At 52.2% G+C, this 12,587-nt stretch overlaps 1 protein-coding gene, 1 long non-coding RNA gene and 1 pseudogene across 2 annotated transcripts in view; 1 reads left to right on the forward strand and 2 right to left on the reverse strand.

The window, feature by feature from the left end:
* CAMK2D (calcium/calmodulin dependent protein kinase II delta) overlaps window positions 1-1,589 on the reverse strand; it is a 153,129-nt gene extending 151,540 nt beyond the window's left edge. Inside the window, exon 1 of the mRNA XM_023520864.1 lies at window positions 1,364-1,589. Within this exon, the coding sequence (XP_023376632.1) occupies window positions 1,364-1,428 (65 nt within the window). The 5' untranslated portion in view covers window positions 1,429-1,589. The remainder of the gene's footprint in view (window positions 1-1,363) is intronic.
* Window positions 1,590-5,311: 3,722 nt separating this feature from the next.
* Window positions 5,312-6,764, forward strand: LOC105302761. The gene is made up of 3 exons (XR_896858.2): window positions 5,312-5,496; window positions 5,646-5,738; window positions 6,507-6,764. It is a non-coding gene; the product is annotated as an uncharacterized LOC105302761 (long non-coding RNA).
* A 5,473-nt stretch (window positions 6,765-12,237) lies between these two features.
* LOC111729813 lies at window positions 12,238-12,355 on the reverse strand (annotated as a pseudogene).
* Window positions 12,356-12,587: the final 232 nt, after the last annotated feature.

The raw sequence follows: 12,587 nt of genomic DNA on the forward strand, positions 1-12,587 counted from the left end.
AAAAATTACAACAATCTGAGCATTTTTATGGAATGCAGTGAATTTTCAAATATCAGTACACTACGGTGATCTACAGAAAATGAACAATTCTTGGAGACCTAGAGCTTAATGCTGAGGAATAAAAGAAAATTTTATTTAACCGGCAGCACACATTATTAATCAACAAAATGAAAGGAACCGCCAATTATGAGGACCTTGTTCGCACATGAAATCAGAAAACCTTTCATAATTCACACTCACACAGCACAAAACGCTGAGACGAAAACCCTGCAGAGAGCAGAGCTGAGGAAGAGCAGCACAGACCCGCTGCAGATTTATTCTGATAGGGTAACAAATTAATCTGGCTCCAAGTAAGTAAATATGGCGATTGTTTTCATTAAAATATAAATCTTGGAAACATTTGTGTGATTTCTCTGCTGTTTTTGGCTGGGGGAGGGGAGAGGTTTGAATTAAGCTGCTCTTCAGACAAATCCTCCATGTTTTAACAGCTAACAGTATATAAACATGTAACGATAGAATGTTCACTCCATTTCAAACATAGTTCCATTTCCTTTCATTTAGCTGCATAAAACAGCACCATACACTTAACTGCACCCTTTCAGCAGTAATAGTGGAAGCAGCAGCAGAGGACTGGGTTTGGGTCAGATGCTGCATAAATCGTAAATCAGCATCCCGGTCGCCCCTGGGTCCCCGTGCACGGGCATCACCAGGTCCCCTGTCCCTCCCTACACACCTCCAGCTCCTGAGTCCCGGTGCAGGGCCCTCAGCAAGTCTCTGTCCACGCCCTGCACACCTCCAGCCCCTGGGGTCCCCGGCATAAGCCTCAGCAGGTCTCTGTGTCTTCCCGCACACCTAAAGCCCGTAGGTCCCCGTGCATGGGCCTCAGCAGGTCCCTGTCCCTCCCTGCACATCTCCAGCGGTCCTGCAGGTCCACGCACCGCTAGGCCACCCTGGAGGCTCCCGGTGTCCAAAGAGCTCTCCCACAGCGCGTGAGCCCTGGGAAGGGATGGCGAGCGAGTCACTGGGGCCAAGAGTGACTGTGGAGCCGGGCAGGGTCGGCTCGTCGGGGCGGCCACTCTCGGGACGTGGAATTTGGGGCGTCAGTAACACGGCGCCGCAGGGGCGGCGCGTCCCCGTCCGCGCGTGGTCGTCCCGCGGACTCCGGAGGCATCTCGGCTTAGAGAGCGGTCCAGGCTGCGTCCACACACGTCTCGGGGTGACCGCTACGACCGCGGGGCCCGCCGAAGCTCCAGGGCGACCGGGTGCAGGGTCCCCCAGGTCCGCCCCTCCCCACGGAGAGCCCCCTCGTGGCCCTGCCCTGCCCTCCCTCCCCGCCCTCCCGGAGGCCCGGCGCCGCGCTTACTTTCCGAGCTCCTCGAAGAGCTGGTACTCGTCCGTGAACCGGGTGCAGGTGGTGGTGGAGGCCATCCTCGGGCCGGGCTGCCCGGCTGACGCTGTCCCCGGCCGGGCTGTCCCCGGAGCCGCTCTCCGTCAGCGTCCGAGAGTGGCCGGCCGCCGGGAGCGCGCGGGGCGGGGGTGACCAGAGGGTGGCGCGGGGCCCTTCTCCTCCTCGCCGCGGTCGGCTGCTCCTCTAGACGCCGCACCGCCCTCTTCCAGGCTCTCTCCCCAGACAGAGCTCACTTTCCCTGTTAAAAACCTCACTGCGGAGGAGAGGCAGGGAAGGGGACACAGCCGAGCTCCAAGCCTCTCACTGGCCCTGCTGGTTGCGTGGCGCACAGACCTCCCTGGGCCTCGCGCTGGGCGTCTGGGGAAGGAATCACAGCGAAAACCCCCTCGAGAGAACACTCTGAAATGCCGACTTAAAGCTAAAGTACGCGATGAAAGCAGAATCTGCAGCAAGTAGAGAAAAAAATCGTGGCAGAAACCAAAGAGCAATACCAGGAGACCTGGCAGCAGCACTTTCTAGAAGTCAAATTAAACGAGGAACACTCGCCCTAATGGAATTTCTTTTCTCATTACTTAAAATAAACCAGGTCACTGAAATGGGCTTACGCTCTGGCATTTGGTTCATTTTAATTTCACTTCTCTTTCGTTAAACCATAAATTCCCCTGGAAATGCCTCAGACCGGCGCTCGCCATTCCTGGGGCGCCTGACGGTCCAGGGGAAGTGCTCCAGCAGGAGCCCAAAGCGGCGACAGGCGGCCCTCCATGCTCCACGCTTAGGTCAACAGCTGCTCTACGAGCACGAATTACCTCCGTGGCTAGGAAGCCTGTGCGGACTACATGCGGAGTCTGGGAGAAGCCTCAACGCCAAAGAGAAAGACAGTGAACAGCTCAGAAACATCCAAAGGGAGCTGGACTTCCTTGAGTGCGGCCATCACGCTTCCTCCCAGAGCCATTAGTGTTAAATACACCTTGATGATTTAAGTTAAGTGTGACTACTATTGAAATGAACGATTCAACTGAGCTCTGACCTATTTTTCCTCCCAAAAGCAAAAGGGAATAATGATAGTTTTGAGAATTACATTTTTTGGTTCCAGCATTTCTCTGGAAGTTATCTCACAATAGAGCTAAAGGCAAAATGCCTTTATTTGCTCAGTGACATTTATTTGCCTTAAAATGTAGTTAATTATGCTACTGCTCATAGAACAGAATTTTTATGACAACTTATTAAATTATATTTGTTTATTTTTAAACCATACAGACCAACGGGCATTCAGGAAGGAACTAAACTCAGTATGTAATATCATAGCTAAGTCTATGATACAGCTATAACTACACGATATGAAAGGACCAACGATCAGCATGAGAAACACAAATTAACATGTACGGGTAGCTGAAACCACCTACCCCTGGCGGAGAGTTTCTTGGTGTTGATGATTTTTGCAGCATATTCTTGTCCAGTAGGGATTTTCATGCATCTTCTCACCACTGAGAAAGCCCCCCTGGAAACCACAAATCACCAGGTCATCAATATAATCAGCTCTGATAGTCTATTTAAAAATTACAACAATCTGAGCATTTTTATGGAATGCAGTGAATTTTCAAATATCAGTACACTACGGTGATCTACAGAAAATGAACAATTCTTGGAGACCTAGAGCTTAATGCTGAGGAATAAAAGAAAATTTTATTTAACCGGCAGCACACATTATTAATCAACAAAATGAAAGGAACCGCCAATTATGAGGACCTTGTTCGCACATGAAATCAGAAAACCTTTCATAATTCACACTCACACAGCACAAAACGCTGAGACGAAAACCCTGCAGAGAGCAGAGCTGAGGAAGAGCAGCACAGACCCGCTGCAGATTTATTCTGATAGGGTAACAAATTAATCTGGCTCCAAGTAAGTAAATATGGCGATTGTTTTCATTAAAATATAAATCTTGGAAACATTTGTGTGATTTCTCTGCTGTTTTTGGCTGGGGGAGGGGAGAGGTTTGAATTAAGCTGCTCTTCAGACAAATCCTCCATGTTTTAACAGCTAACAGTATATAAACATGTAACGATAGAATGTTCACTCCATTTCAAACATAGTTCCATTTCCTTTCATTTAGCTGCATAAAACAGCACCATACACTTAACTGCACCCTTTCAGCAGTAATAGTGGAAGCAGCAGCAGAGGACTGGGTTTGGGTCAGATGCTGCATAAATCGTAAATCAGCATCCCGGTCGCCCCTGGGTCCCCGTGCACGGGCATCACCAGGTCCCCTGTCCCTCCCTACACACCTCCAGCTCCTGAGTCCCGGTGCAGGGCCCTCAGCAAGTCTCTGTCCACGCCCTGCACACCTTCAGCCCCTGGGGTCCCCGGCACAAGCCTCAGCAGGTCCCTGTGTCTTCCCGCACACCTAAAGCCCCTAGGTCCCCGTGCATGGGCCTCAGCAGGTCCCTGTCCCTCCCTGCACATCTCCAGCGGTCCTGCAGGTCCACGCACCGCTAGGCCACCCTGGAGGCTCCCCGGTGTCCAAAGAGCTCTCCCACAGCGCGTGAGCCCTGGGAAGGGATGGCGAGCGAGTCACTGGGGCCAAGGGTGACTGTGGAGCCGGGCAGGGTCGGCTCGTCGGGGCGGCCACTCTCGGGACGTGGAATTTGGGGCGTCAGTAACACGGCGCCGCAGGGGCGGCGCGTCCCCGTCCGCGCGTGGTCGTCCCGCGGACTCCGGAGGCATCTCGGCTTAGAGAGCGGTCCAGGCTGCGTCCACACACGTCTCGGGGTGACCGCTACGACCGCGGGGCCCGCCGAAGCTCCAGGGCGACCGGGTGCAGGGTCCCCCAGGTCCGCCCCTCCCCACGGAGAGCCCCCTCGTGGCCCTGCCCTGCCCTCCCTCCCCGCCCTCCCGGAGGCCCGGCGCCGCGCTTACTTTCCGAGCTCCTCGAAGAGCTGGTACTCGTCCGTGAACCGGGTGCAGGTGGTGGTGGAGGCCATCCTCGGGCCGGGCTGCCCGGCTGACGCTGTCCCCGGCCGGGCTGTCCCCGGAGCCGCTCTCCGTCAGCGTCCGAGAGTGGCCGGCCGCCGGGAGCGCGCGGGGCGGGGGTGACCAGAGGGTGGCGCGGGGCCCTTCTCCTCCTCGCCGCGGTCGGCTGCTCCTCTAGACGCCGCACCGCCCTCTTCCAGGCTCTCTCCCCAGACAGAGGGGCCGAGCGCTCGAGAACAGGGGCCGGGAAAGGGAAAACAGCCCGCGCGGGGCGAGACGCGAGCAGCCAGCAGCTGCGAACGCTCCCCAGGGCCGGCGGGAGGGGCGGCGGAGGCAGGGAGCCCTGGGCGGAGGCGGGGCCGGGGCGGGGCCCAGGGCCCGAGGCTGGAGCGCCCAGGCCCTCTGACTTCCGCGGGTTCCCCCCGGCGGGTCCGGCCCTTTCTCGGCGACCCCAGCCCCGGCCCCTCGCGGGCCTCACGCGCGAGACTGGAGAGGCCGGGTGGGTGCAGGCGACGACGCCCGCTTCTCCCTCGGGGCCGACTGGGCGGGGGACGTGGGCGGCCGAGGCCTGCAGGGTGGGCCCCGCGGCCCCTCAGCTGAGGCGACCCCGCCGCAGCCGCGCCTCCCTTCTGTCAGGACTGCCCCGCGCCGCCGCTTCCCAGGCCGGGATGCTCAGGCTCAGGCCATCCCCGAGGGCTGCGGCTTCGGGCATCACGTAAACGGAACGAAAGCGAAAACGCCGCCACCCGCCCACAGCTCGGCTCGCGAGGGACGCGCTGTCAGCTCAATAAGTTCCGAGAGGAAGGCTGTTCTCGCGAGATTTCCTGCGCAGGGGGCGGGGCGGGGCGGGCAGGGAAGGCGGGGTGTCGGTCTCGCGACCCAGGGGCTGACGTCACCCGCCTCACGTGAGCGCGCCTCGCCTGACCCCTTTGCGAAGAGGAGGAGCGGCGTGTGCCTTGGTCGCGCGCTCGAAGCTCTGCCGTGCGGTACGAGCGACCGTGCTGCGCAAATGCCGGGCGGAAAGCACGTAGCGTTTCGGGAACGGCCCTGCTCATTAGCATGTGTGCCATCGTTTACAGTGAAAACGAGAAGAATAACCGTGCATTACATTTAAAACGGTAGGGAAATGGCTGATGACTAAAACCAGCCCTGGGCCTTTCCTTCAGTCCTGTGCCTTTAATAAACTATAAAATTGCAAATTTAGAGACAGATCATAAACAAAATGTTATGAAAGGTTTTTGCCAAATTATCACCTTTTATTTTACAGCACTGGACTGGAAAACGTTGGCGTTCCATTGCTCATTTGTTCATCGTTAGCACGACATCATGGACTCAAAATTTCACGGCTGGATGATAAACGGTAACTTGGAGATAAGGAGAACCTAAGGTTTAAAGGAGTTGTTTCTTGCTTCCAGAGGCTGCTATTAAAAAAGCAAACCAGCCTTGTCCACGTGACGCCTAATCCTCATTGCCCTATGTCCTGATCTGGGGAATGCTAGACTGACTGCCAATAACCGAGCATTACCAAAGTTCTCAGAATGTTCACAACTTTGAACGCTTCTTAAAACAAAACTGAACTTTGTACATATCTTGATTCTCAGCCTTAAAAAGCAAATAATGTGTAAAATGTAGAGCTACAAAAAAAGGCTGAAAACAAAAACTATATAAGAAAGAAATAAGGTGTCTAAATATTAATAACTGGACTATAAAATTGAAAAAAAATCCAATTTGGTCTAGGCTAAAGATTTTAATACGTTTTAAATATTTAACAATGTAGTTTCAAGTTATAGCGCAATAATTTAATATTCTCTGAATCTAAAAATAAAAAGTAAAATTAAAACAATAAATAAAGGTAATATAAAATTTTACAACTCAGGAAGAAAATTGTTTTTTTAAATATTCAAGTAACGAGGCCTACATAATTACAGTATTTATCTCAGTTACTTAAATTACTGACAATTGTAAATCGTTAACGATAACTGTGTGATACAATAAAGGAAACAATTGCGTTTTAATGTTGATATGTTATCAGACAATAAATGTGTAGTTTTTTAAGCAAACACTACTTCGTCTATAGTTGCGCCGTTCCTTAATCTGTATCCTGGACTAAAACATTTCTTATTTGAAGAGGCGTCGACGGTTATTTCTGAAGGTCGGACGCACGGCTGCACGGAAGTCCCGCGGGGATGACAGTCCGTGCTTCGGCCCTGCTCTGCGCTGCCCTCGTCCTCAGCACACCCGCCAGACGATCTCCTTCAAAGCCCCGTCCGAGCACATCTTGTCTTTGCTCGAAGCCTTCTGAAGCCTTCCCATCTCCAACGAATTAAAAACCAAAATCCCAAAATTGGCTTACAAGGCCCTAGAGGACCTGCCCATCGCCCCTGCTCCATTATTAACCTTCCAGCCTGTGTTCGCCCGGCTCCTGCTCCCACGCTGGCCTCTGCTGTTCCCGGAGCATGACAGGTGCTCCCGCGAGGGACTCTGCATTGGGGCTTGGTTCCCTCATCCCCACAACGTTCGCCTGTTTTCCCCCTCCCATTTCTTCAACTCCCGCGGGTTTCCACCCATCGATGCGGCCTTTCCTGGCCACTTCCCAATACTGCACTTCTTTCGAACACGATTTCTATCCTAGCTCCCTGCTTCATTTCCCCTGAACGCCCATTGCCATCTAGTATGCTACAAATTTTATGTTTTCCTTGTGAATCGTTAATTCCCAACTAGCATATGAGCTCCCCAAGGGCATGAGTTATTGTCTGTTTTGTTCACTGCTCCATTTCCAGCAACTAGAATAGTGCTTGGCACATAATAGCTGCTTGATGAATTGTGTTGAGTAGACGAATTAATTATTCTGGGATTTAGATTATCTAATCACAATTTTCATATTAAAACTGGTAGTCGATAATTAACATAACAGACTTCTTACCGTAAGTGTGATCGCTCTTAATCAAGATGGTCACAGTATCCCATTACTAATAGTACTTATGCAGAAAAAAGGATTTTAAAAATACACTAATAGTTGACATTGAGAGAAAGGATCTAGTACTGATTTTCTTGCCATCGAAGTCCTTAAAGAAAGAAGAAATTTCTGTTTTTTAGGTATAGTAGACGTACTAAATTTTGCAATATAATAAAAGATGCCAAAAGTTTCAAAAAACTAGACCTCGTGATACAAGTCAATGTAAGGAAATAAAAATGTGGCTTTATTTTTCGTTTCTTCTGTCACTGAATCTGAACCTTTTTTTTTTTTTCATTTTTAAATTAAATTTATTAGGGGTAGCACTGGCTAATAACAAAGTCCAGGTGTACAACTTTGTAATACGACATCTGTGTGCTCGCCCCCCTGGTGTTAGGCTCGGGCACTGAGTCACCCTTCTATAGTGACTTCACACGGAAGAGGCCTAACGTGTAGACGCCGGTGGTGGCTCGCCAGCACGCTTAGGGAAAAAGCCTTCAGTATGCCCAACCGGGTGTCTCCTGGTCTGGACCTGCTGAGTTTCAGAGTCATCTCCTTGTCCCCGCCCCACGCCCTGACTCCTAAACACTTCCAGAACTATCCGTCCACTGCGTGCGCCTCTCATCGCCGGCACTCTAGACCGACCTGCTGCCTTCTCCCCGCCGGCCTGCAGGACCGGCCTTCGAGCTGCAGCCTTCTGCTCTCTCGTCTCTGCACGTCTGAGAGAATGAGCCTTTGAAACAAACCCAATCCCACCGGTCCTTTGCCAATGTGCTTGTCACTTCTCTAGTCATCTCGAAAGCAATAAAAACCTTTTCCATGTTTTAAAAAGCCGTGACCTGTCTTTATCTGTTTCTTGCATCTTGTTTAAGAGGACTTTCCTAGTCCCACGGTTATGTTCTCCTAATATTGTTATACTTACTGTGATTAGTATTTGAACATAACTAAAATGTATTGTGAATGGTACGAGGGAGGACCTACTTTCATTTTTTCCCCTAAAATAGCGAGTTTTTCCAAAGAATTAACTGAATAGTTCATATTTTCTCACTTATTTAAAAGAATTTAAAAAAAAAAAATCATGTACCTGCTTCTATGTGGGAGCACGTTCTTACTCTGTGGGGTTCTATTAATGTATTCGTGTGTTGCTGTGACAGTTCTCTTAATTCAAGCAGCTTTAGCGGAGGGCAACGTCTCCATCGTTGTTCATTTTTGGAACATTTTATTTTTTTAAATATAAATATCAATGGTTTAAATTTTAAATTATCTTTGTCAAAACTTGAATTTTCATCGTGTACGGAACAATGGCAAGGATTTGCTGCCTGCTCTGTATCAGGTGGACAGCACAGACTGGACGCATGCTACATCCTAAATATATTTTCTTAATATTCTAGACCAATTCTGAACCAATCCTGCATAGTCACAGTACCTGCTGTCTCATCTGCATGGCAGGCCCAGCTAATTAATTAGTGTTTGTTAAATTTATTATCCAGATACTGCTTATTTATATCCTAGATCACCGAGGCCTTTGATATTTAACTCTCTGCTTATTTACTTCCCAGAAGTTGGTTATGGGTCTGCTCATGCATTCCTTCAAAAGCACAGAGAAGAGCTTTTAAAAAGCTCCTCGCCCCGTGAGGAAGTGCGCGTGGCCAGGCAGCCCCGAAGCCGTGCCAGCCTTCTGGAGCCCGCAGGTGGAACACGCCGACAGCCCGCCCCACCTCCACAGAGGGCCGAGAGGGGAAGGGACGCAGACACCCCCAGGGGGTACAGACCCCGAGCCCACTCCGGTTTCTTCACACTTTAGGGGTGGCCGGGAAGGCAGCCCTGCCGACAGTGCTGACCATGGCAGAGCACTGTCCCCTGGTCCCCAGAGACGTCCGAGGGGGAAGCTGCTGCTCCCCGGGCTCCTGGCTCCAGACTTGGAGGACAAATGTCTACTTCTTGAAGGCCTGGCGTTTTGAGGTCCCTGTTGGCTGTGTGGGCCGGCCCAGCCTATCTAAAACAGAACAAGTAAAACCGTTAAAGTGTAAAATAGCACCATAACCTGAAGCTTATGGGTAGATTACAATTAATGCCTGGAAACAGGTGATTTGGATTATGACTATATTTTATTTTTCCATGTGATTAATTTCCCTTAGTGAGGGGACTGAGAGTTAGCTTTGTGGTGGAATGGCTCAGCTGTAGTCAGAACAAGACTCTATATGGTCCGAGCTAAAAAAAAATGCAGGAAAGAGCTAGTTTACCATCCTCCCTCCCTCCTGTGCGTGCACGCACACGCACACGCACGCGCTTCCATTCACGGGGAGCCGGACGTTTGGAGGTCCCGGGCCGGGCACACCCTCTTGGCAAGCCTCCCCTTTTGAATGCTTTTCTACTTTGCTTATTATACCCATGGGGCAAAAAGCTTCAATTAGTACCCTATTTGTGAGCAACACTTCCTCTTCACAACTATTTGGTTCATTTAACAGAGAATGTGTGCCCTCAAATTAAGAGTGAAGAGGTGTTTTTGAAGGTGGAGGTAATTAAACTGGGCAGATCATCAACAAACAGAAAATAAAGCGCGGAACTCCAGCGGCTTCGCGGTGAAGAGCTGTGCCGTTAACGTGCAACATTTATTCTGTGAACCATGTTTGCGTATTAGGCCGAGCATTCAGAGGGTGCAGAGCAGAATAGTGTCCCCACTTTTACATGGCTTATCTTTGAGTGCGGAGCTAGGCATTAAATCAGCCATTCATAAAAATTTCAGTACTATAAAGGAAGAATGTCGGGAGCTGTGAGAATGTGGACTATTTGTCCTGGTGGGGAAGACAAAGGTTTTCTGAAAAAGGATGAGCAAAATGAGATCTGAAAGATAAGTAGGAATTAACTAGATAAAAGAAAGTCCAGGGAAAGCATGCTAATAGGTGGAACAAGGCCATTCAAGGAACCAAATGAGGTCCAGTGTGGTTGGGGCAGGACCGAAATGAGGCTGCCGGAGGGACTGAGGCTCTCACGGGGAGCTCGGAACTGGGTGGGCAGTGTGGCGCCACCGAAGGATTTACGTTTAGATGAACGGAGGGATGGAGGGATGGAGGGATGGAGGGATGGAGGGATGGAGGGATGGACGGACGGACGGATGGGTGGAGGATGGATGGATGGAGGATGGGTGGATGGAAGGATGGATGGAGGGATGGAGGGATGGAGGGATGGAGGGATAGAGGGATGAAGGGATGGACGGATGGAGGGATGGAGGGATGAAGGGATGGAGAGATGGAGGGATGGAGGGAGGGAGGGAGGGATGGAGGGATAGAGGGATGGAGGGATGGAGGGATGAAGGGATAGACTGATGGACGGACAGACAGATGGGTGGAGGATGGAGGGATGGAGGATGGGTGGATGGAGCCATCAACAGATAGATAAAATTCTCAAAGGACAACTTCCTAAATCGTCACTGTGGTTATCTTTGAGGGTAGAAATATGAGTGAATTTTCGCAGTCTTTCTGGATTTTCCTTCCCTGAATACATTTTATTTGTGTAATAAGAGCAATGAATGCTATAGAGACATGAAACGTTTGAATTTGCACGTGGCCAGGAATCGGTACATGTATTCCAGAATCGAGAGGAAGTTCAGAATTTGTAACACAGCGTTTCCTCTTTGGGATCTCCTTGTTGGGTGACGGGGGACAGGGTCGGGGAACACTGCCCGCTGCTCTGTGACGGCAGCGTTTCACAGCAGTCACGTAAGGAACGTACTGTCACCGTCTGGATGAGAAAGCTGGGCCCCAAATGTTCAAACAACTTCACTTCCACTGGGAGCAAGGCCAGTTTGGTCCCGCGTTAGGCGGTGCCTAAGGTAATGACAGCAGGTGGCAGGTGCTGAGTTCGCAGGACTCGGGCCTGTGTCCGTCACCTTCGTTTTACATGAGGGAGGAGGACAGCCTGAGCGCCCAGAGTGGAGTGACGAGGTAACGGGTCGCAGCTGGGCCAGCGAGCCCAGAGCCGGCCCCCCAGCCACATGGCACAGGCGTCGCCACGGCTGGGTGCTCACTCGCCGTCTGCCTGCGCGTGGGTGGCGGCAGGCGAGCCGGATCGGCCGGTGCTTGTTAGGCGGAGGGGCAGCGCGGAGCGAACAGATGGTGACAGGCCTCTGTCTTCAGGGGACACCAGCTGAATCCCCTGCTTCACTAGTCGGCCACACGACCCCTAAGTGTCGGGCACTGTTAGCCAGTCGACGGCTGCTTTAGCGGAGGGATAGGGGAGTTGGCCTGTGTGGTCGTCACCTCCGCCTCCCACCGCGGAGCCCTGATCTCCCTCCTGTCTCCCTGGGGGGCCTCGCCCTCGGCCTGGCCTCAGCTGCTTGTTTCCTCCCATGTCTTGTCTGCTTGGGATCTGCGGATCTGACCGCCAGCAAGGGGAAGCGTAGGGCCGGCTTCTGACCGCTCCGGATGTTCCAGTGCCGCGATGTCCCCGGGCTGCTCTCGGAACTCCAAGCCTGCGCTTCCAAGAGGCGGGCAAGTGGAGTGTCAAGAGGGTTCACGCTCACGCCGCCGCTGCCGCTGCCCCTGTGTGCGTCTGTGCACGCTGCCTCCGTCCCTCTGCCCCAGGGCCCTCCAACGACCAAGGGCCCCAGGGACCAAATCCTGGCACCCCCACCTCGTCCTTGCGGGAATCTGTAGAATGCTACAGGCCAGCTGCCACCTCTTCCTGAGACCTGTTTCCTTTGGGTCTCCCATTCCGGTTCTCCTGGGTCTCCAGCTGCCACGGTTGTGCCAGCCTCACTCGCTTTTCTGCCTCGTTCTTCTTCCTTCCCTCTTTCTTTCCATCTGGGCCTCTCCCCGGAGGGCGGGGCGGGAGGCACGCGGTCCCACCCACAGCAGGGCCGGGCCCTGGAGGCTCAGGTGCTCGCTCTTTATTTTCTCATTTTTTACGCCTACAGCACCTGGTCTTCCTAGGTGGTCTCCCATCCAAGCACTAACCAGGCCCGACCCCGCTTAGCTTCCGCGATCGGTCGGGATCAGGCGTGTCCGGGGGGCGTGGCCATAGACCAGGTGCTCCTTCCTACCTCTGACTTCACGCCTCGAAGCGGAAGCACGTCCTTCGCAAAGTCTCGGTTTCTGCTACTGCGCCCCCTCCCCACCCTTTCAGACTCCGTCGTTGGAGTGATGTCTGATCTCTTCCTCCTGGTCCCCATTTACCACGAGACCACGTCCTGTAGGCTCTGTGTTAAAAACACCTGTATGAAAACCCCCATTAGGGTTTACTGCCTCCGACGCACAC

Source organism: Pteropus vampyrus, unplaced genomic scaffold (genome assembly GCF_000151845.1).
Source record: "Pteropus vampyrus isolate Shadow unplaced genomic scaffold, Pvam_2.0 Scaffold282, whole genome shotgun sequence".
Lineage (NCBI taxonomy): Eukaryota > Metazoa > Chordata > Mammalia > Chiroptera > Pteropodidae > Pteropus > Pteropus vampyrus.